At 39.6% G+C, this 24,314-nt stretch overlaps 2 protein-coding genes across 10 annotated transcripts in view; one reads left to right on the top strand and one right to left on the bottom strand.

Moving 5' to 3' along the window:
* The window catches only part of PLA1A (phospholipase A1 member A), a 25,916-nt gene extending 10,004 nt beyond the window's left edge, over positions 1-15,912 (bottom strand). Inside the window, exons 1-6 of the mRNA XM_007435294.3 lie at positions 15,702-15,912; positions 12,065-12,266; positions 9,918-10,095; positions 7,123-7,231; positions 4,436-4,537; positions 3,055-3,144 (exon numbers count right to left, since the gene is read on the bottom strand). Coding sequence (XP_007435356.2) covers positions 3,055-3,144; positions 4,436-4,537; positions 7,123-7,231; positions 9,918-10,095; positions 12,065-12,266; positions 15,702-15,762 — 742 coding nt within the window. The 5' untranslated portion in view covers positions 15,763-15,912. The remainder of the gene's footprint in view (positions 1-3,054; positions 3,145-4,435; positions 4,538-7,122; positions 7,232-9,917; positions 10,096-12,064; positions 12,267-15,701) is intronic.
* Positions 15,913-19,126: 3,214 nt separating this feature from the next.
* LOC103053704 (uncharacterized) overlaps positions 19,127-24,314 on the top strand; it is an 87,384-nt gene continuing 82,196 nt past the window's right edge. For 5 of the 9 annotated variants that reach the window (XR_015797368.1, XR_015797367.1, XR_015797366.1 and 2 more), the window contains exon 1: positions 19,130-19,553. Coding sequence is in view for 5 of the 9 variants with exons in the window: in XM_088147524.1 (XP_088003650.1) it covers positions 19,487-19,553 (67 nt within the window). In the remaining 4 variants the exon portion in view is untranslated. Of the gene's footprint in view, positions 19,554-24,314 lie in introns of all 9 variants that reach the window. The other 4 variants (XM_025171247.2, XM_025171246.2, XM_088147525.1 and 1 more) reach the window with 3 other exon arrangements.

The following is a 24,314-nucleotide window of genomic DNA, read 5'->3' on the forward strand; positions in this document are numbered from 1 at the left end:
TTATCTGGGAAATCTGTGAGAGTTATCAAGCCCTGGTAAACTGTATTCAACTCTATAAAATAATTAGCTCAACATACTGGGATTAAAATATAAAGGCTAGCATGTATTCAACATTTTATTTTACATATGCACCCTAGCTAATAAGGTAAACAATTCTGAAATTGTTAATTTTCCGATTTGGGCAACTTTGGAATATATATATATAACACCTTTGGTCAGATGGACAGTATTAGGATTGAAAGATATTAAAACTCCAATATCTCTGGAAACAATTTTGTCAGAAAACTATGGAACATAATGTCTAATAAAAAAAGATGTGACCCTTTTTCCCATGCCAAATTGACTTTATGGGGAAATCCAAGTTTAAAAACTTGGAAAAAGATGGATGGAAGTGGGGATATTGACTTTGGACCAACTGATAATTGATGAAGATGAATTTTTAATGTATTCTGTGTTAAGAGATAAATATCATCTATCAGATGTAACTCAATGGCAATATTTACAGTTATGACATTTGTTAACAACATTGTTTGGACCAGCAGCATTTTCAGCTTCTGAGGCACCTGAGATACTAGAACAACTTGTTAAATCCTTTAAAACTAAAAAACCTACAATTAGTTTGTATAGATATTTATTATCAATAAATCAATTTGATATGCAGATGTGAAGGGATGAGTGGAATAAAGAATTAGAAGTTTCTATATTGCCTAGACAATGGGAGAGTGTCTTATCTTCTATAGCAAGAGTGTCAATGGACCTTAAACTATGACTTACACAACAAAAAAATAATATTTAAAATTTATTGGAGTCCATTACATCTGTATAGAAAAAGATTGTCAAAAATGGCATTTTGTTGGATATGTAATAAGGACAATGCCTCTTTAAAGCATATGTTTTTACAATGTCCTATACTTAGTTTTGGGAGAAAGTAGTAGACTATATAAATATTATTGTGCAACAAAAACTAAAATTTTCAGAGGATAATATTCTTTTGAACTATATACCTAGTACATGGAACTTGATAACCGGACAACATAAATGGATTCTCGGTGCCCTTACTATGGCCAAAAGACTCATATTGCAGCATTGGAAAGATGAATGTATGGCCCCATTTATTCAATGGATTGAAGACCTGATAGCACTTGCTACTTGTGAGCGGATTGAAACGTAGACTTTGTACAGACAAGTATAATGAAATGTGGATGTTTATACAAAATACATTGGGTTAAAAAAAACCATGATAGTCGTATAACTATTAGAAATATATATGTACTTGAATAATATTTGCATTAGATAAGTATATACAGAATTGTAACTGTTTATTGTTATAATGATATATTAACACTTTTTTTCTCTCTTTGTTGTAGTTTTTTACTTTTTTGTTAAAACACTTTTATGTTGTAAACACATTTAAAAAATAAATTAAAAAAAAATCTGAAAGCTATTTAAAGATCATTCTGCTCTTACAGAACTCTAGAGAGGAATTTTAACAAGAATGGGAAGATCTTAAATCAGAGGTATCTGCAGGGGGGTCAAAAAGTCAAGATGCCAGGCACAACTGCACAAGCAAAACCCCGAGTATTTTAAACATGCATTGCATACCTCATACTCACAAAAAAAAAAAGGGGGGGGAGGCTTTGATCACCATCTTGATTGTTCTGATTTCCCCTCTGTGGAATTTCCCTTCTTATACATGTGTTTTGAAAGAGTGCTGCTGTTATAAAAAGCATGCAAATTCCATTATCAAAAAAACTATTTGCGTGTAGGGTAATAGGATAAGATAGTTTCCACTTGTGCTTCAAAACCACAGCAAATTGGAAAATAAAAATGTATTTTACATAACCTGCAAAGGACATGTTTTGGCTTACATGTTATTGTGATTTACAAATCAGAATAATTGAGTCTCAGTTTGCATTGGTCTTTATGGTCAGTCCTAGACTGGGGAGGAATATCTCTATGCCACATTAAAAAGGTGGGATCAGCGAATCACAGAGTTGATTTAGACCACTTAGACCACTGCTCCTCAAACTCAGCAACTTTAAGATGTGAGGACTTCAATTCCCAACATGCTGGCTAGGGACTTCTGGGAGTTGAAGCCCACATACATTAAAATTGCTGAGGGTGAGAAACACTGATTTAAACTATTGAGTCCACCACTCTGCTCAGTGCAGGAATCTAAATTAATGTATACCAGAAAGATAGCTATATAGCCTCCACTTGAGCCTATGTCCAGGTAATTGATTCCACTGTCCAAATACTCTTGCATTTTCTAAAAATACATCTCAGATTTTTTTCAGGTAGCAAGACAAGCCACAAACATTGCAGGTCACAATTGCAGACTCCTGTCTATTCATGCTGACATTATCTTCTTAGACCAACACCATTAGAAAAGTGTTTATTTTAGTCCCTTCTCAGGCTCTCATTTACCAGGCTTAACTACAAGTTCTTGACAAAGGGCCTTTTCTCACTGCTGAAGTGCTCCCCACCTATCCTTGAGTCAATAGAAGATTATAGCACATGACCTTTAATGTCCCCACTGCTACCTTGCTTCTATTGCCTCTGCAGTTACTGCAGTCACCTGGGTCCCTTCCAAAATAATGGGTGACAAAGTCTAACAGATTGTACATACCTTGAAGCTGTTCTTGCAGTATTAGAAGAAGGGGAAAAAAGCTATTTTAACCATTGAAAACTACTTAACAGCATCTTGTGGACATGGGAACACCACAGAAAAAAGAGACTGCTGCCTGATCAAGTTTGTGCTGTGGTTTGATGGAAAGTGGAAAAGGCCCTCAAAGGGAAAATTTATCAGGGATGTCCCCTTAAACTCCCTTCCTGAATTCCCCTGGCAATCTCCTGTTAGTCCTTCTGCTCCCAAGCTCAGTGAAGGTGCAGTTTCTCCATTTATTGATACAGATATCCCTGATGGATTTATAAGATGTACAAGGTATACCTGCTGCTACAGGTATACTGTAGATCCCTGATGGATCTACAGATGTACAAGGTATACTGCTTTGACAGAAATGCAGCTTCAAATAATAAGCCAGGAACCATTACCGGATGATATGAAACGGGGACATCCAGGCTGATCTTTCCCTCCATTAAGGTAGTAATCAATGTGGCCCACAGGTATCCGGATACCAAAATCTAGAAGAAAATCTGAGTTAGAATTGCACTTCTAGATTCAAAATGCTGCAGACATCTATAGCAAAGCTGCAGCTGGAAGCACTGATCACACACATGTGTAGATGCATACAGGTATGAAACAGATCTTTCCACAAGATGAGTTTTTTTCAAGAAGGTTTTGTCTAATTCTGTTCCAAGTAGTGGCCAAGCAAATAAAACAAAGGCAACTGTTAAAACACATAAAACGTGCATATAATTGAACTGTGTAAAGCATTATCGTTAATATAATTAACTTTAACTGCAAATCTTAAAATTAATTACGAAGAAGTTTGAACTTTGAAAGACTGCAATTTTTAAAAAATGTCAAAAATCCGAATAGTATCATAGTAATGTGGGGGGGGGGGACCAAAACATTTGTGTGCCAGGTCATCCCAACAATTGCAAAATACCTTCCTCCTGGAACAGGTGGAATGGCCAGGTCATAATTGTTCTCCTGAAACCCAAAAGAGAAGAGATAGACTAGATTTCCATAGGGAGGAAGTTCTAAAGCAAGGGAGCAGCTATTGAGAATTTGTTTCCAAGGTCCTATCAGATGGCATCTTTAGACAGACAGGGCCTAGAAGATGTTGACCCTCTTTGGTCTGATTATATGAGCAGATGCATAGGAGAGAAGATAGTTCTGCAAATAACTGTGTCCTTAAAGGTGCCCAGAAGCTAACTGGCAACAGTGCAATCCCAAAGCAGTGGGGTCACCCACGTGTGACAGGATACCCCATCACAGCCCAGGCCATTGCATTCTATACCAGCTGTATAATTCAGATGCTTTTCAAGGCAGCCCATTGTCAATAATCCAAGTGGGAGGTGACTAGGGCATGAGTGACTGTAAGCAAGGATTCTCAATTCAGTGGTGATCACAACAGGCACCCAAGATGTAATTGTACAAAAAGCGCTCCAGGCCACAACTCCAACTGCTGCTTGAACAGGAGCCTATGTCCAGGAGGATACCTGAACTGCAGACCACTTCTGAGAGAGGGAGTTCAATCCCATTCAGAGCCAAAGATAGTACAGTACTACCCTGGAATTGTTTGGCCCATAAACCCAAGTCACTCCATCTCCATCAGAAGAGCTAAGATGGAATAGTGGAGCTATGATAGACAAAAATAACATATTACCACTTCTTAAAAAGTGGAAGCTAATAACGAACAATGTTTTCAAGAAGGATACATGAAAACAATTTTAAAAACGAATGCACCTTTATTGTCTTTAAAAAGATAAAACTGTAATATGATTGGGAAGTAGATCATTAGCTTACTATCTGAATCTGTGTGAATTGCTTCCACGAACAGAGCATCCCCAGGATCTAGGCGCTCCTCAGGGGTGGCTCTGGTATATTTTGGCCCAGCAGGATCCAGACCTGAAACATGATGAATAATAAGGGGCAACAGGTTACAGTTTTCATTTGGTGAACCTTGAGGGCAGCAAGTGACTGTGTGCTATGAGATCACCTGAAATGGAGCGCTTGAGATTCAGAAGGCAGAGCCTGAACTGTTGAAACAGAGAGTTGAACTTGTTGGCATTTTTCATAAGAAACAAAAGCAAAACAAGATGCTGCAATCATCATCATCATCATCATCATCATCATCATCATCATCATCATCATCATTTTTTCAGTGTTGCTATTACTATTATTTTGTTTGAAAAAAGCCTTGAGAGATGGGATCAGGAAACAACTCAAATCACAATGAAAAAAAGTCTTATAATAAAATATTAAACAAATTTTGTTATGACCTGTATTTATAGGAGGTTTATTCAATACTATTGCTAAACCTATAAATCTACATTTATTGGGAACTGCTTAAATCTTTTGCAAAATCAACCAGTTGTTCTGTCAGCAAGGTAGCCCAATGGAAGGTTGAATAAAGCTATAGAGCAGTGTTTCTCAACCTTGGCATGTTGAAGATGTGTGGACTTCAAGTCTCAGAATTCCCCAGCCAGCATGGCTGGCTGGAGAATTCTAGGAGTTCAAGTCCACACATCTTCAACTTGCCAAGGTTGAGAAACACTGCTATAGAGCAAGACGGCACAGTTCACTGAGAAATCTGGAAGGAACAAAATCTGTGTGACATTAGTAATGTACATAATCTCTCTTATTTATTTTTTTTAAAAGTTATTGCAGGATCATTGTCCTGAACTGGCTTGGAGCCTAATGCAGGATTTCTGCTAGAAACATTTCTCTCAGCTACACTTTGCTCCTGAAAGTGTTGTTTAATACAAACAGTGGACCCTTCCACAAGGCACAGATTTCACTCCATCAGTCCATATAACTTTTGCAATGAGTCAGTCAGTTTTCCCTCCAGCTGACCAAAAGTAGAGTTTGCATATCCTGACTCAAAGTTCCCCCATTTCAAACTGCCACAACACCTGGACTAACAAAAAATCTCTTGCCTCCTCTCCAAAAAAAGGAAAAAAAGTATGTGTAGCTCCTCCATCAACATTTTCAGGATATATTACATATAAAAAGTCCACTTTAGGTCCAGTTTTTCAGATAAATAAGCTAGTATCAGTTAAGCACCATCTGAGGATGGTGTTCTTGGATCTATAAGCTGACTGCCCTTGGAGAAACTTGAATAAACTATTCAAGGACTACTTCTACTATCTCCTCACTGTTTTTTATATCAGGTTGCAGCCAATTGATTCCTAAACCCAGTAATATGGTCTACAATTCTCTAACCCCCTCCTGTGGGTCATAGGAATGTTCTCTGAGTCTCATGCCTCATTACATCATACTGGGTGCAGAATCACCTTTTCCACATCCTCATACTTTCCCACCTCCCTGGCTAGAAGGCTAGAATAAGCTCTCAAAGCTTTTCCAGTCAGACTAGGTGCCAGATATGCCATCTGCTCTGTTTTGGGCCATTGACCTGCTGCTGTGGTCCTCTCAGATATTACAAAGATGGCTTCTTCTGCCTACTGGGAAATCTGCTTAATCTGCTCGGGGATGACTTTGTGGGCAGGACTAGTGCCTGGGGAAGTTCCTTCCTATTTCTCATTCCTACCTCTAGGCTCTGAGTAACTCCCAAAACTCCATTCTGTGGTTCAGTCTCTCTCCCTCTGTTGGCTTCTTTCTCTCAACCTATTCTCTTATTTGGTTTACATGATAGACCTTGGTCTTCCCATGCCCCCAATCTATTTTATCATTAAAAATCCCATTTTCTGGACCATTGTAAATGGACCTTGCCAACTAAGTTGACTTACTTTTGGGGCAAAGCCTTGATCACCTAAGGATAGTCTCCAACATGATGTTGAATTACAGTAAACAATTTTTACATGCTTCTACAAAGTGGACAAGTCAAGCATAGGACAATATACTATTCATCAAACTCTCATGGAGGGGGATTCCAAATCCATAAAGGGTTTTGATATATAAGAATAAAGTAAACATGTAACAAATTTAAAGATGTATTACATCACAGTTTTGGCACCGTAGTTCTCATGGCTTAACATCTGCCTAATGTTTAGACATCTTGCTTCTTCAATGTACCACAGCCTATAATCATCATAGCCAAAAGCCCACCCATTCCCTTACTTATCACAGGACTATAATCTTTAACTTTATACAAATTAAGTTATAAGAAAAAACTGTTATTTTTGTTAGCGTAAGTAAGCATATGTGTAAGCATATTCAATTCAGTTCAAATTTATTACAGTTACTGACTAATGTTTTATACAAATCTAAAATTATAAAATACCAAGAAATTAAGAACTAAAGGAAAAGGTAAAATTGATGGATGAAATGCATAAAAACATTTAAGTGCAGTCTTTAAAATACTAAACAGAATTAAAGAAAACTAAAGAGAAATAGGATGTTAGCAATAAAGTATTAATAAAATATAATTACTTAAGAGCTAATTAAAACTCCCCAAATATTAGTATATTGAGAAAAACTTTATAACCATAAAAACCATAATAATACATTTTCAGCCTGCTGCTTTCCCTTACCAGTAATTCTTCCAAGATGGCCTTCATAGAACTGGCCCACCAGACCCCCGACATGTGCTCCGAGGCTCACCCCAATAAGGTGGATGGATGACTCCGGCACTCCCACAGCCTGAAGGTTGGCAAGAATAATAATTAGGACTTCAACATTTCCTTCTAAATGCCCTCAAAGCACACAGCTAAACCTCCCAACAATCTGATCAACTGGTTCATGTTTTTCTCTGGACTATTCTACTCAGCTGGCAAAAAGCAAAAAAAGCAAAAAAAAGCAAAATGGAGGTAAGTCTAAAATCAGAGATGAGGCAACCGTCTGTTCCACATATAATTTATTGCCACCAGACTTAATGTTAGTCACAGCAACACTTTTTTTAACTTATTGTGAACAGGACTAGAGTGCAGACTAAGTGCAGAGGAAGTATGGGTAGCTCAAATATGTTGTGGGACAAAGAGAATCTGGACAGGGTTAATGTGCAAGGCAGCAAACAGAAAGACGTAGTTACAAAAATATTATCTTTTTAAAGGTAAAAAAGTGTTTGTGTCTCCATTTCTTTAAACAAAATGTGTCTTTTCACAATCACATAATCACGTGGTCATGCAAGTGCTACATTTGTGTACTTGTGTGCTCCAGGGCACATTTTGCCTTTGAATCCAAAGCACTCCACAGCCCTAGTTTCTGTTTTAAAGATATGATCCTTTGAGAAGGTCACATAGCAGACAATAGACTTGTTTACTATCCATGCATAATCAGCTGCAATATACCGTACATTCCTTCATAATATAATGAATCAATTTTATCTGGCCTAGTGCATTTGTTGGCATTTTCTTTAATCATTTCCTTTCCAATTTTCAACACTGTATCTTCCTAGATTCAGTAATAAACATTACTTTGATAAATCACATTAGGATGAACAAGGAGAAAAGGTGGCCTTCATTCCCCAGGCTTCCACTGCAGAAACACTGGGCCTCACCAAAAAGACTTCTGCTTTGGGGTAATTGAGAGACACTTCAAACCTTGTCTATTTATTTCATGTCTGTTTACTTAAAATATTTTATCTCATAGTTTAAATCTATCTGGAAGAGAAGTATGGAGGAAAACTCTCCAGCAGTCTAGGTTTTCAAAATGCCCCAAGTATGATCAGACAACATACTGTAACTGGGACTAGATTTGCAAAGTGATAGGAATTCAGTTTCTGCAGAATCACACACAGGGTTTACGACAGCTTTGCTTCCGCTGTCTACCTTTCCAGTGTCACAACACTGAAATATCATGCTGGCTTGATTTAATGCCTTTCCCCCAGTGCCAATGGGGGAAATATCAGAAGTTTGAATCTGAGCAATGTCTTTCCCAATGTGGGACTGGTGAGATAGAGATAGTGAGCCATAGCCTCCTATTCTGCCCATTTTATAAATAAATTCATAGGACATTCCTTCTGAAGCAGGGAAGGAGTTTTCCAATCATAACATTTTCTTTCCTAAAACTTATTAGGCCAAAGACTTGGTGTCTTGAGCATTTGTGCCATTGCTTGCCTCACACCTCTTCTGGGTTAGAAGATTTTGGTTAAAATCTGTGTCCAATTTTAGTTTTTGCTTCAGGTTACATATGAACTTTTAGAATTTAGGTTCTAGATTTTATACAAACTTTTTAAAATTCCCTATGTTTTCCTGACTGCTAGTCTTTGACCATAAGATAAACTAATTAATTAACCAAGTACCAGCAAAACAGTGGGCAGTTTTAACAGCACTAAAACATGTTTAATATATTAGAGAATACAAAGATTACCTAATATTTCTGAAAGGTCCATAATTCAGAACCTCTCCTCACTGTTGAGTTGAAGTGCAATCCACCCATCCTCAAGTCATCAGAAAACTATATCAGCACATGATTTGCTAGCCCCACTGCCTCACTTCAGCCACTCCAATATAAGGGGTGATAAAGCCTAATGGATTTATATACAGGTAGTCCTCACTTAACAACCATTCATTTAGTGACTGTTCGAAGCTACAATGGTGCTGAACAAAGGGACTTACAACTGTTCCTCACACTTTCAACCGTTGCAGCAACCCTGTGGTCACATGATTGAGATCCAGGCGCTTGGCAACCAGCTCGCACTTACGACGGTTGCAGCATCCCAGGGTCATATGATCACCATTTGCAACCTTCCCAGCCAGCTTCTAGTAAGCAAAATCAGTGGGGAACCATGTGATTCGCTTAACAATCGTGTGATTCACTTAACAGCCGTGGTGATTCGCTTAACAACCGCTGCAAAAAAGGTCATAAAAATCAGGCGTGACTCACTTAACAACTGACTCACTTAACAATGAACCTTCCGGTTCCTATTGTAATTGTTAAGCAAGGACTACCTGTACCTAGAGGTGACTCTTGAATGATGTCAGATTAAGGGGGGAGAATGCTATTTTAACTTCACTACTGCTAATAATAACTTAACCTTGTCTCATTCATGGGCTTGGGATGAGATGAAGGCAACATCATGGGGACATAGCAGAAAAAGGATATTGCCAGGACACAAGGTTTGCACTGTGGTTAAGTGCAAGTAGAAAAAGGCCCTACAAATTACCATCTTGAAGTTATTTATATTACTAATAGATGCCACTGAAAAAGGCACATTTGCTAATGCTACCACCTACCATCTAGAAAAAAACTGGAGTACTCCTAAACACTACAGTTATCTTTGTACATAGTTATCTGTGCCTAAATGAGTGATTTGATACTTTTCTCTCTGAAGAGAAAGTACTTGAGCAACATTGGATCCAGTACATTCTTGGGTAGTTCTACTTACCAGTAACCTGCGGATAAAACTGGAAATTTCCAGTCCCAATTTCATAACATTTTCCACTGCAGTAGGATAGGCTGCTGTGGCTCCATGAACCCAGTCTACAGCAATCACATTGACTTTGGCTACCCCTAGCAAGGCTTGAATTAGTGCATCTATCCACGATGGTTTGGTGCCTAGTGCCCTAAGGAGAAATTAAAAAAAGCAACAGAATGTGTGAGGGCATTTCCATCCATAAGGGTGAGGCCTAAACAACAAGGTTTGATATCCAACAAATCATGAGATCCCCAGTTTAGAATGACATTTATACTTTATCATAGATTGCTCAAGCTGTATCAAAGTTCACAACAGATATCTCAGCTCCCCAGATATTTAACTCCTTTTTCAAAACATGGCTTATTCAACAGCATGTTCACAACCAAGAAGGCAAGATTTGTCTCTTTACTATAGATAATAATGAAGCCATATATGGTGCACAGGGAAGATTTGCCTACTGCAGTATATAGAAGTCAAGGCCCATATCTAGGTCTGTGCCCCAGGGATAAGATTCTAGGGTTTTTCCTTCCTCCTTTCTAATTCAGTGGATACCTGGCTGTACTCTTGATGGCTTTGGAAGGCACCTATCTGCTCTGTGTTGACATAAAAGTTCTCTCTAGCCTAGGAACCACTGGTTCCTGCCTCACTACATTTCATTCATTCCTTGCAGAATGAATGCAGAACCTCCTTCTCTATATTCACCTTCATTTCTATGTCTGGAAGTGCCAGGTGCCCCTCCTTCCATTTCCATTTTTTCCATCAGTCAGAACTTCTGTTCTTTCAGGCATCTCCACCCTTCCCTCCTTCTGATACTGGACAGCAAGAAATAGGAATGTTTTCATCTCTTCTGCTTTTTTGGAACCCTCCCTATTCCAGAACTCTCCCACCATCTTCAGGTACAGCAGTTTCTGTCTCTCTCATTAGTCATACAAACTTCTCCCTTCCCTGTCCATAAACACATCCCTCTCAGGTCAGAACTGCTGACAGATGGGCAGGAATTGCAGGTGGAACTGATGAAGATGAGGTGCATTAACATCATGTGCTAATTCCCCAAAATCTGGGTATCCCTTTCAGCAAATGAAATATCCAGTCTGCCCCTCCTGCACTGAGTCCAAAATATTTCCCACCTTGATTTCTTCTTCCCTTTCCTAGGATGTGGGAGGTATTGGGGAAGAAGTGTGCAAGGGGTTAGAGGGGCCTTCCAGGACCCAGATGGAATGATGGAAAACTGGATGCGTTCTCAGTGTGAGCGGAAGCTGCAGGCAAAAGGCCACAAGATTGATAGTGGACAAAGAATGGTCCAATTAGCTGGGCATCTGGTTTCTTAGAAAGGCATGTAGAAGGGAGAGATTGAAAGAAAGTCAGAGGTGAATTCCAACAGTGATTGGGGTGCGGGTGGGGGTGGAGGGCGTTCCCTTCCTGACAATGACATTTAGCATAGGGAAATGCCAGTTTGTGCACTTAGGAACTAAAACAAATGCACAGAATGGGGGTTACCCAGCTTGGAAGTAATACTTGCGAAAAACATCATTACTACTGAATATGAGTCAACAATATAATGTGGCTTCAGAAAAAGCTAGTGGTGCAGCACAGCAACAGTGGAGTCAGCAGAGCCAGTTCTTACGATTGCACTGAAGTCATTGGAGAGTCAGAAACAATGATCAATTAATTTGGTGAATCTATTATTTTTTGTACGTATATTAACAGTATTAATAGATGTACATCAATAGATTATACAGTCTACTTTTCATTGATAAAGCAATCCTAATTATTAGTCCCATTACTTATCTCTTAGTTCCATACTGTCAGCCCTTTGAGATAGTCCAGTCATGAAGCCCAAACCATGAGTATTAACACTACCTTTATTGTAAGCTTACAGTAACACATTCTTGGAAGTCGGAAAGCACTTCTCCTCTCCTTTACTGTTACTTTCCAGAGAACTAGGGAGTGTCCCTTTTGAGATGCTTCCCACGCCCCTTTTCCTTCTATGGGCTGAGATACCTTTTGGACAACGGTTGTCTAGGCTGCGGCTCGTCCTCCTCTCTCCAGAAGTCATTCCCACATACCATTATACATAACTTGTGCAGAGCATATTGTTTACTTTTGAATATTTGTACCTGAAACCATGAATGATTATTTTAGTTCCCAAACTGGCATTGAATCCAGAGCCCTGGATATCCTCATTTTGTGAAAGCAGCCTTCCACAGCTGGGATTGGAAAAGGAGAACAGAAGAAATCGGACTTGGAGATTTGTACCCCATAGTAAACTTGCAGATTGGAAGTCAGCACACTGTTGCTTTTTCATAATACTTTTAGACTCTGAAATGAAAATAATAATAATAATAATAATAATAATAATAATAATAATAATAATATCAGGGAAGTTGAAAAAAGAGACTGAGGGGCTAATTCTGGCTGCATAAGACCAAGCCTTAAGAACAAATGCATGCAAAGCCAGAACTGAGATGACAGCAACAGACAGCAAATGCAGCCTCGGCAAAGAAGTGGAAGAAACAGTGGACCACCTAGTTAGCTGCTGCAAGAAGATCACACAGACTGACTACAAACAACGACATGACAAAGTAGCAACAATGGTGCATTGGAATATCTGCAAGAAATAACATTTGCCTGCAAGCAAGAACTGGTGGGACCACAAAACAGACAAAGTAATCAAAAATGAAGAAGCTAAAGTGCTCTGGGACTTTAGACTTCAAACAGACAAGCACCTGCCACACAACACCCCAGACTTAACAACTGTTGATAAGAAAGACAAAAAACTCTGGATAGTAGACATTGCAATACCTGGAGACAGCAGAAGAGAAGAGAAAGAACTGGAGAAAATCACAAAATATAAAGAACTGCAAATAGAAGTAGAATGACTATGGCAAAAGAAAGCAAAGGTAGGACCAACAGTAACTGGCACCTTACTATTGTGCAATCCCAAAACATCTGGAGCACCACTTGAATACCATTGCCGTTGACAAAATCACCACCAGTCAACTGCAAAAGGCAGCTTTACTTGGAACAGCTTATATCCTGCAATGATACCTTCAACACCATCAAACCATCAAACAACAACATCTGCCTATCCCAGGTCCTTTGGAAGGACTCAGCAGGTGGATAAAAATGCCAATCCAGTCTAAACATCTGGCCTACTGTGTGACCAACCATAATAATAATTTTAAGTAAGACAAGGCAAACACAGTTGTTACAATGAAGTGAATCTTGTGCAATATTTATAACACTTATTTTGACCAAGAATGTATTCCCATTTCTTGCATATCCTCTCTGGGGCTTTCAAGGATTTTTATACCATGGTTTTTATTATGGTCTAGCCACTGGCTCAAGTCTGGAATTTTCTGGAAAAACAGAAAGTCTCACTTTGAGGTTTTAAACTTAATTCATGATTTTCAGAAGAAAATTCTTCTAACCAATGTTTATTTACCTATTAAAACAGCAGACTATTTTTCAGTGAGGGACAACCTTTGAACATCTTATGGTCAACTGAGACCTTCAGAACTAATATAGGATTAAGATATAGGGGGCAAAGGGGGCAATAAGGGATAGGCACAGCATTGCCCCCTATCTACTGATCCTTTTGAATACATTTCAGCAAAGTGTTAAAATGTAATACATCATTTGTAGATCTGCACACTCTCTTCTATATACCTTAACTAGTCCAAGACCTTTAAGATTTCAGAATTTCTAATAGCACAGAAAAAAGTTGTAAGAACACATTTTAATCCACTTTAGGATCTCCACCCCACCCCACCCCCACCCCCAAAGCCCCATAAAGAAAATTTCAGTAGCATCCTAAAACTGCAGGATTCTATCTGTTTTTAATTATTAATATATCAATTAGAATCATAGAGTTGAAAGGGCCATTTAGGACATCAAATTCAAGTCCCTACTCAGTGGAGGACTTCAAATTAAAGCAAGCCCAGCAGTTTAACTTCTGCAGGAAAACATTCAGTGAAGAGACACCCACAGCCTCCTTGGGTAATTGGTTCTACTGTTAAAGTTGTTGAATATTCCTAGTTCCTTCTTTCTCTTCTCAGAAAACTTAGTTTCTATTCCTGATCATCCTTATTATACTTCTCTGATCCCGTTTCCAGTTTATCTCTAGTTTATTTGCTCTACAAAGGCCAAAAGAAAAACAATAAAGTATGTTCCACTTAATCAAGTATGATAGACTGAAGAATAATGAGAAGGTATAGAATCAGTAAGTAGGTTTTGTCAGGGTAATTCCTAAAACTGTAACCTTAGAAACTAAGCTAACAACTAACCCTTTCTTTCTTGAGATCCTTGATCTTTCTTATGTAGTTGTTCAGATCCTCATATGAATCCAGCTTGAGCTGGGTGAATAATTTCTGAGCTCACACAACTGTCTAAATACTAGTAAACACATTTACTAAAAGTAAGCTTTTAACTGGAACATTTACTGCTTCTTTCCCAAGAGGGTAGCAGCATGAATGGCTACCAGCACTTAACAGTCTCAGGAGCATTACCTTAGTTCATCAGCATCTGCAGATACTGATGAACTGACCTAGTGGTCATGGTATGTATGCAGGCATGTATGTAGAATGAATGAATGGATGGATGGATGGATGAATGAATGAATGAATGAATGAATGAATGAATGAATGAATGACCTTCAAAATTAAATACACACATTTCTCTTTTTCCAACTACTATCCTCAATATAAGTACAGAAAGCTGCTACTTCAAATCCTTGTTAGACTGGTTTAACTGTTTAAAAAGTAACTTTTTCAAAAGTTCACAAATATTCCATGCAGTTATCTAGTCCTCCTGAATGTTAAATGTATCACTTTTATTTTTATCTGCTTCTGTTTTATTATTTAACTGAGAGGTACAGTTTTAGAGATATTCTATTGTGACCATAAAATTATGATTGTGAGAAAATAATGTTCCTTTTCATGATGTTTTTATTCCTTTATAAAGGAAAAGAATCTAATCCATATGGCTAATAGCTCCCAAACATTGTTCCTTTTGCAAATCTTTCCTGGCAGTGTGTCCTGCAAATTAATGTATGTCTGAGTTTTGCTCTCCCAACTGTACCATGGTTCTCTGTGAAGAATTTTGCAAAAAGGTGTGTCCATGGCTTGTATGTGTGATGGAGTGTTGCCCTGTGTGCATTATCAAATCTTAGCTCTGTGTCCCTGATTTTAGAGGTTTTTGCTGTTTGTTAAACTCACTTTGTTACACACTTCATCCAGTCTGCAGAATTTGGAGTTTCTTGTCTAATCCCTTTTTGTTTTTATCATCCTGAATCATTAGCTGTCATCAGTAAACGTGGCCATCTCACTGCCAAAGGCAAGCTTTTATAAAAAAGCACAAACCCTTATATATTCATTGTTGGGAGTCCCTCTTCTTATATCCTTCCATGGCAAGAACTTTCCACTGATCTCTGCTTCCTTCCAGATATTGGTCCATAACAATCCTATTATCTAATGGTTATTACATTTGTTCAGGAATTGTAGTGAGCAATTTTCACAAAAGCCATTTGAAATGTGGTAGATAGGACTTACCTTTATCAAAGCAATGTTGATTCTTCTTCAGCCAGACTTGCTTTTACATGTTTGATAATCTTTTCATCAAATCTTTTCACCAATTTACCCAAAATAGATGCTAAACTTGAAATTGCTCAGATCGCCTCATAATTTTGTTTAGAAAATGGCACTCGCCACCTGAAACAGTTGACCTTCCCCTTCCTATGGCCAGTAACGTCCTTACCTGCAAAGATGAAGAACAGTGGTACTATGAGCACTGAGACAGGCCATCTTCTGGCATCCATATTTGTCCTTCCTGCTGGATTTTTCAGTGGATGATGAAATACAGAGTAGATGAAACAGTGTGGGAATTCCAGCCCTTCTTTTCATTTATTTTTTGAAAAACTTGGTTAATTATCCAGATGCCCTGAGACTTTGAGATGAGAGAGGAATGGGGATGCTTACCTCTCCCTCTGCTTGCAATACCATTTGTGGAAAGAGAATTTATTCAATTGCAGGAATATGCTAGGAGGAGGAGTTACAAGCCCTGTTTTCTGTTTTGTTTTAAAGAATGGTTTGTTTCAATAGCTTTCTGTTCAGTCTGCTGGACAAACACTGATGAATCCAAGCCTCATAACCATCTGGGCAAAGTATCAAAGTACTATTTACCATTTCTACTTCAAAGATGGGGATGAAATGAGGCAACTGATTGGAGATTTGAGATCAAGGGTATAGGTTAGGTCAGTAGGTGCAAGGAATGTGGTCTGGGGCCACAGTTCCTCTGCATTCCTTTTGTAGCTCCTAGAGTAGGGGAGACCAATTTTTTGCAGGGGGGGGGGGTGGATTGGTTTTTTTGGAGTTTGGAGGAAGGCTAAGACACAAGATGGGTATCTTAAGCCTTGTAGGTCTTGGATGCCTTTGGACTGAGAGTGCAATCAGCAATTTATACTGATAATTAAATTTATCACCCACACCAATATCTAAGGACATTATTAGTTCATTCATTGATTGTCATGATTTACAGTATATCCCACCTTTATATCCATAGGATAGCCTAACAATTAAAAGGAAAATAAAAGAGCACCTTCAAAGTTGTATCAAGGTGATACAGACTGGCTCAAGGACACTAAACATTACTGTGAAAATGCATGCTTTTCAACAACCATTGTTTCCCACAAGGGCACATTATTTATCTTCCTTATTAACCAAGGGACCAATCTTCTCCTGAATTATTTAATCAGCTAGGAAGGGCAATGGTTGAACAAGATAGCCCTTACCTCTCCAGAATCCTGTCAACCTCCTCTAGAGTCAAACGTGAAAAGCATCTGACACACCAGGACAAGCAGTTGTCATGGTTAATTGTTGTCCTATGCCCAATACTGAAGTCCAGGTGCAGGTGGGTCTTAGGAATTTTAAAATAAAGATAATTGCAAATTGCTTATAGCAAGTCTCTGGCAATGCCAAGGCAAGGATGAGAAGGGGGCAATGCTATAATGTAAGATAGGCAAGGTTTTCATTTAGTTTGATTGTTAGATTTATATTTCACCTTTCGCAGAGGAGTTCAAGGTGATGAGACAAGAGGTTGGGAATTTTGTTGTGTTTTAACAGTGTAAACTTAGATTAGAACTTATTTATTTGTATTCAATTTACATGGCCGCCCATCTATCCAGGAAACTCTGGGCAGGGAAAAAATTAAAAACAAAAGATTCAATTAAACCAAAAGAAACCAAATAACACTATACTCAGGCTCAATAAAACCACAAAACTAGTAATCACATAACTCATACCATAGCCCTCATACTAACTTCCTGAGCCCAGTGCCTGAGGAAAAAGCCAGGTTTTTATGGCCTTGCAAAAGGCCAATAAAGTAGGTCTGCCCATATTTCAGTGAGGAGCTGGGAGGCTGTTCCATAGTGCAGAAGCTGTAACAGAGAAGGCATACTTTGGGGACCCACCAGATGACACTGTTTCACTAATGGTACACAGAGCATGTGTACTCTGCCAGAGCTGGTGGGATGGGTGGAAACCTCCAGGTAATGGTAGTCCAATAAGTAGCCTGGTCCCATGCCATGTAGGGCTTTAAAGGTGACAACCTGCACCTTGTATCGTACTCAGAAGCCTGCTGGGAGCCAGCGCAGCTCGTATAGCGGCGGTGTTATGTAGGCATATATGCAGCCCAAATTCTGGATCAGCTGAAACTTCCAAATTCTCTTCAAGGCCAACCCCATGTAGGGCCTGTTGCAATAATCCAATCGGAAGGTGATTAAGGCATGAGTGACTGTCAGCAGTGCCTCTCAATCTAGGAATGGGAGCAACTATTGCATAAGATGTATTGTACGAAAGCTCTCCTGGCCATGGCTATTACCTGCAAGTCCAGGAGAACCCCCAGATTGCATTCCAGTGGATTAACAATGGAAGTCTCTAGGTCCAGAGGGCCCTAAAACCCACAATGACTCACTCTTGTCAGGATTGAGCCAAAGCTGGTTCCTGTAGTGGCACTCTGATACAGTTTTTGTATATTTCATACCACATATAGAATCACAATTTGGGAGCAAGTGCCACCAAAATTCAGCAGCAAGTTTGGAAAGATTTTTTTTCTTCCACCTAAAGAGGGTTTGGGGGTTTGCATATGTCTCTTGTTCCACAGGTTTTCCATGTGACCAAAAAACACTGTGATGTAGTATTGGAAATAGAATGAAGCAGGCAACAATATTTTAATAAAGAATTCCCCAGCACTTCTCAAGTATCTTTGTCAGCAGAAATTATTCAACAGTTCTGTACAGAAATACTAATAATTTCAGCTGGCCTATTGCCTACAGTATTCACAATGAAGAGGGGAGAATGTCATCCTGCCACAGCTTGGGAGAAAAGATGAAACATCCTTTCTGGTGCTGGGCTCTTCTACCACCCAGGTCTTCTTCACTTGCTGCAGGGGCAGGGCAAATTTAGTCATCTCTAAAGCTGTTTCACTTTCTGTTGCTCACTGGTGCAAAAGAAAGCTGTTGCTCAGAATGTGGCGAGTTCAAAATAGTACTTACTTGGCTGCCCAGTTTGCATTGTCTCTGCTCCTGTTAGGATTTTCCGTTTTCTCTTCTTTGATAGGGACTAACATGAAAATAGGGAGGCATGTCATCTAGAACTGGGGGAAGAAAGTAGTGGGGGGAAAGTTGTCTTGATTCCTTCTTCCTTTTCAGTTAAATTCAGTAGTGGTAATTATCATCCCTCTTATTTAGTGATCACCACTACTGTATGCATTACTGGTTCTCACCCTTCATGGCACAGGGCTAGGATATTTGAAGGACTCTGTCTCCAATGGTCTCTGCCTCCCCAGCAAGTTCAGAATAGGTCTCAGGGTCCTGTCTATTAAACTGCCTTCCTGTGGGACCCAGGAAGTGTGGCTTCTCTGTCACTGTGCTTGCTCTGCAATTGGGATAGTCTTGAAGCCCTGCTGGGCTTTTGAAAGGCCCTGAAGCTGGGGGTCTTCCCTTGCGTGAGCCCTCAGTGTAGTCAATGTGTATTCTGTGAATTATTGTGCCTGAAACTATAGGCGTTCTAACTATGTGTGTCTCCACTGGTTTGTTGGATTGTTATCATTGGTGTCTTTTTTGCACGTACTTAATGTTGTTAATTGCCCAGCACCACTTGGGTAGCCGTACAAATTGAATGAATGCATGCGCGGAGCGTGTGGGCAAAGTTCCGTACATACAGGGCTAACTGCTGTAGCATCGAGGGAACGCCCTACCGACGAGCAGGTTGAGATCACAGATCCTTTTAACTAACAAATGAAAAGAGGTTACAGACCGGACGTACGGCTTTTCGAGCAGATCGTGGCTGCTCTTTTCCGCTGTTCTCTCCCTACTCTGATACAGAGGACTGGCAAGATTTAAAGAGGCGCAGTCACAGAATAAAGGATCGAGATGAAAAACTTCTTGAACGATCGGGCGTTGGGAGAAAAGACGAAGAGATGACCAGCCTGTTTCGTCTGAGAAAGGTCGATTCACCCAGTTTCGTTTTCGACATATTCAGAATATGACCGCCTGGGAACGACTGCTGCCGCCGCTCCTGTGGGCAGCAGCTGCGCTTTGCATTGCGAAAGGTGAGGAGGTTCTCCCTCTGCTCGCCCCCCTCCCCGCGCTGTTATTCTCCGCCTCCAGGCGCGGATCTTGTCTCAGATCGAGGCGCCCCTTTGCCCTGGCATGGCTGGACCTGAATTTAGGCGGGTTCCGGCAGGGCTTTCTCACAAACGCGCCTCCCCGTTACAGAAGAGGTTGTCGGACAGGGGGTCCTCCACATAGGCGAACCAGGCGGTCTCCTCGGATGCTAGGTTAGGTGGGGCGCAGGCTTGCAAGGAAAAAAGAATGCAGATTTGTTGTAGGGATTGTATGGTTCACTTGGGGTGCCAAAGTCGCTGGCTGCCAGCCTAGGGCCGCTATTGGCGACAACGCAACGTCGCATTTAATCCTTCCGTTTCTCAAGGGCGAAAAGCACTACGGAAGACCAGGCGTCTCCTCTCTCATTGCCCTCCGAGCGAGGGCGGAGACTTGGAACAGATACGCGCTCCCAGGAGCGGGGTTGCGACTTCGCTGCAAGTGCTTCTCTTCCGTTTGTCGAAACGCTCCCTGGAAACGCTTACGGGTTGTGTGAATGGCACCCGCCGTTAATGTAGTTATCGTTTGTTTACCTTTCGTGACACTTAAACCCTAAGCTGTCCACATTGGCTGGATTCACTCCACCTTTCAGGTTAAAATGTTAGTTTGTGATGCGGATACAAATCCACCACAACTTTAGCTGCCTTGGTGCTGCTTTCTCTCCCCAATCTTATCGGAATAACTAGCCGGAGCTGTAGGGTGGTGGCAGATAAGTTGTTGATTCAAGGCCACCCAGTGAGCCTCAGGGCTCAGGGATTTAGAGCAAACAGTAATAGGCTGTCTGTGGGCAGTTTAGATAAGAGGAACTGTGCTGGATCACACCATGTCCAGCCAAATGCATTTGGAAACTCCAGAGAGCAATATCCCTCTTTCCACCTTTGAGCATTGTTGGGCTTCAGGGTTTAGTGACCTTGGTCTAGACAATGGAGTTGCCAGTGAAACATCAGGAATTCTGTTGTCTAGACCACAGTCACTAAATCCTACTGCCCAACACATAGCATTCCTCTTTCTACCATTGTCCTCCAACAGCTGATATTTAAGGCATGCAACTTTGGGTAATTTGGCATTATTTTCATATTTATATTCTGCCTTTCACTCAAGGAACATTCATAGCAGTCCCTCCTCCTGTTTTCCCCACAACCACCCTATGAGGTAGGTTGTGTGAGTGGGGAGGATTCTGGAATGGAGCTTCAAGTTTACAGGGAGGGGGGAGAGACATTCCAAGGAACGCCTCTCCTCAGCCCCCAGACGGACTGTGTGAAAGTCAAGAGGAGGAGACCGCCCCCCCCAAGGGCATGATGGTTATAGTTGCTGTCGTTGGGGGATTAGAGTTAGTCTGGCGAGATTCTGTCTATTAGGTGCAAGCTAATAAAGAAGCTGAGCTGAATTCTGGACTGTCTCGTGGTGATTCTTGGGCTGAACCTGTTGGAGTAAGAGAGAGCGGCAAACACAAAGTCACTCAGTCAGCTTCCATGGCTCAGAGTGGATTAGAACACAGCTCTTCCCAGTCCTGATTAACCACCACACACACCACACCAGTTCTTCCGTTTTATGTTAAAAATCAACTGAAATAAAATAGTCTGTGCTAGTTTTACATCTATAAAGTGTAGTTTTACTGAAAGGAAAATCCTGAAAATCCTTCCCCCATTTGCTGCCATTGAGAAGAACCACATTTTAGTTGCCATGAAAAAAAGATTTTTATAATTTTTATGATGGAAACTTAATTCAGTTGCTTATTGAAATTCCAACGAGGGTTGGATTTGTTGAAATCAAAGTAACTTAAAAGATGTGTAACATAATCAAATTAACAAAAAGGTTTTCTGTTTTCTGATGCATGTCAGAATAATTCAAATATAAGGCTGCAGTTAAATACAACTATTATGCTCTCAAATTACGTAATTGAAGAACTCTAAGTTATGACGTCCACAAGTTTTATGTGTTATTGAAGGTAAATTGTAAATTAAGAATGTCTGTTTGGCAATTTTTGCCTTAAGATGCTAAATTAGATTACTTGCTTTAAAACTAATTGCCTAGAACAGGGCCCCCAAACTCTTCAGCTCATCGATCCCTTCATGAGGTTTCAGTTTGTTAATTGACCCCCAAACATTTATTATATGAAAATAATTTAATAAATACTACTTTAACTAATAGTACTATCAATAACAATAACAACAATAATAATAATTGATAAACCTCACCTTCAAGACTAGGGACTGGTGTGGAGCTCCACAGAGACCCCAGAAGATTAATTGACTCCAGTCAATCTTCCATCATTTATCGACCCCTTTTTGACCCCCAACCATTTAATGACCCCTTGGATAGTCCCATCAACCCTTGGGGATCAATAGTGACCACTTTGTGGAACCCTGGCCTAGAACGTAGAAGCAAAGGCTTGACTCACTAAGCAGAACACTTCATAAGACTTTAACATGGTTTAGGTATGTTTGTTGTGGTCCACGAAATTGTGACTGTAAGTCTGAAAAGACATCCCGTCTGTACTGGGGCTATTTGTTTTAGATAAATTGAGTTCAGGCTTTTCTAGCACATTCTCCACTTTCGTCACCACCTAGAAGTCAGCATTTACAAAAAGTGCTACAGCATTTGAGAGGGTGGGACTTCCCCAGGTTGCTCCAAATTAGTGTCTTGGTTTCAAGCTCGTACTAGAGTAATGTTTGTGTACTGTGACTGCAGGATTGCTTTTTCTGGTTTGTCTAGCCTGGTACTAAAGTTCTTTAAACCTGGAAAGTTTGAACATTATTTCAGTTACCTTTAATTGGCTTAGTAATAAAGGTATTGCTGCAATACAGAGAACAGTGTTTCTCCAAGGGAAAGAAAATAAATGTCTGTTCATATATGAGCGTGGAAAGGAATGAATAAATCTAAAAGTATGATTTATGTGATTGTTTAGGATAAAAGACTGAGAGAATTAGTGAAGGATACAAGGATACAAGGGCAATGCAAGATTCCAAATGTGGTACAAAGCATCTTTTGGTAGTGTCAAATAAGAACAAATGCACATGGAAGAAAAAGGAAGTAGTGAAAGAAATGAGAATGAAAGTAGAACGACTGCAGGGAGAGAAAGCATGTCCTGGATGAAAAGTATAACAAGTATACTTGCATATAAAGTATAACAATCTCCTCACAAAATGAGTGGAAAGCCATAAGAAAAAGAGGATTTGGAAGCTGCTTGGAACAGAATGAAAAGAATTATGATCTTTAACAAGTGCCACCAAACTGTGTAGAATAAAGCTAATGAGTAGTATGAACAAGGATGTTTGGCAGAAGGATGGAGTAAGAGAGTCTGGATATGAGAAAAAATGTATATAAAATAGCGATGGCTGCAGAAAATGATGATGAAAGAGATTATGTCATGTATATAGTGAGAAAAAGATAGTTGCAAAGAATTAGTCAAAGAGCAAGGAATGGCTAAGTTTAATAAAGGGAAAGAACAGGCAGAGTGATTTTATTTATTTATTTATCTATTTATTTATTTATTTATCACATTTATATAGCTGCCCATCTCACACAAAGCAACTCTGGGCAGCGATTTAGATGGAAATTAAAAAAAAATTTTTTTTGGAAGTGGGTGAAGAGGGCAAGATAAGTAGCCTCCAGCAGAGGGTATGGAATGAAAGTGGTTGGGAAGTGATGGAGGTGGTTGGGAATCTGTCATTTGCATGTAGATGATGCCATGTTTTGGGCTGAGAGAACTGGGTTGAGCTGCAGTTAATGTGAGATGCAAGGAGTATGATACAGAAATTAATGTATCAAAAACCAGGATATTTGAGAGGGAAAATTGAGTGAATAATTTCATTGGTGAAAAAAATTAAAATGAGTAGATAAATTTACATACTGCATACTTTAGATAAAATTTAAGGTATAGATGTAGGTAGAAGGATAATGGACAGTATGTGGCTGATTTGAAGAATGAATATTTGTTGAAAAAAATGAAAATGGCTGTGTGTAATAGTGTGCTTTCGCATTTATTTTCATTTATTTATTTATTTATTCTAATTTATATAGCACTATGTAGAAATGAATGTTGGGTTGCCAGGAGATATCAGCTGAATGCAGTAAGAATGGGATATTTGATGAAATAAGAACAGATAAGGTAAGGAATGAATCAGTGTAGACCGAGTGCAAAAGAAAGTGATCGGTATAACAAATATTGTGGTCGTTTGGTCTTATATAAAAAAATGAATGAGTCCTATATGCAGAATGAATGGGTTGAGAGAAGGACCACCAAGGAAGTCATAGCTGGATGGAATTGCAGAGGTTTTTCCAAAGAAAGAAGGGAAAAAAGACAAAAGGGCAGGGTATGATGTGGTGGAAGCAAGAACCATTTGCAAGTATAAAATGATGCGGGTTGGTATCGTGAATAGGGTTGGTACAAATGAGATTTAGCTATATTTCCTTTTCTGTCATGCCTTTTATTTTATGGAAACACAGAGTTGGAAGGGATTTTAAAGATCTAATCCCATCTCTGGTGAGTACCGGATCCATTTGAGTATCTCTGACAGATGACCACTCAGCCTCTGTTTGAAGACCACCCATAAAGGGCAACTCACCTCTTCATGTTCCACTAGCTGTGAGCTTATACAGTCGGGAATTTCCTCCTGCTGTCTAGCCTGGGCCAACTTCTGTGTATTTTTAACTCTTTGGTTCTAATCTAATTCTGTTCTCTTGGGCAACAGAGAGTATGTCAACTC

Source organism: Python bivittatus, unplaced genomic scaffold (genome assembly GCF_059951505.1).
Source record: "Python bivittatus isolate LINGU-HERP-01145 unplaced genomic scaffold, Pbiv_v1 ctg000520_np1212, whole genome shotgun sequence".
NCBI classification, from domain to species: Eukaryota; Metazoa; Chordata; class Lepidosauria; order Squamata; family Pythonidae; genus Python; species Python bivittatus.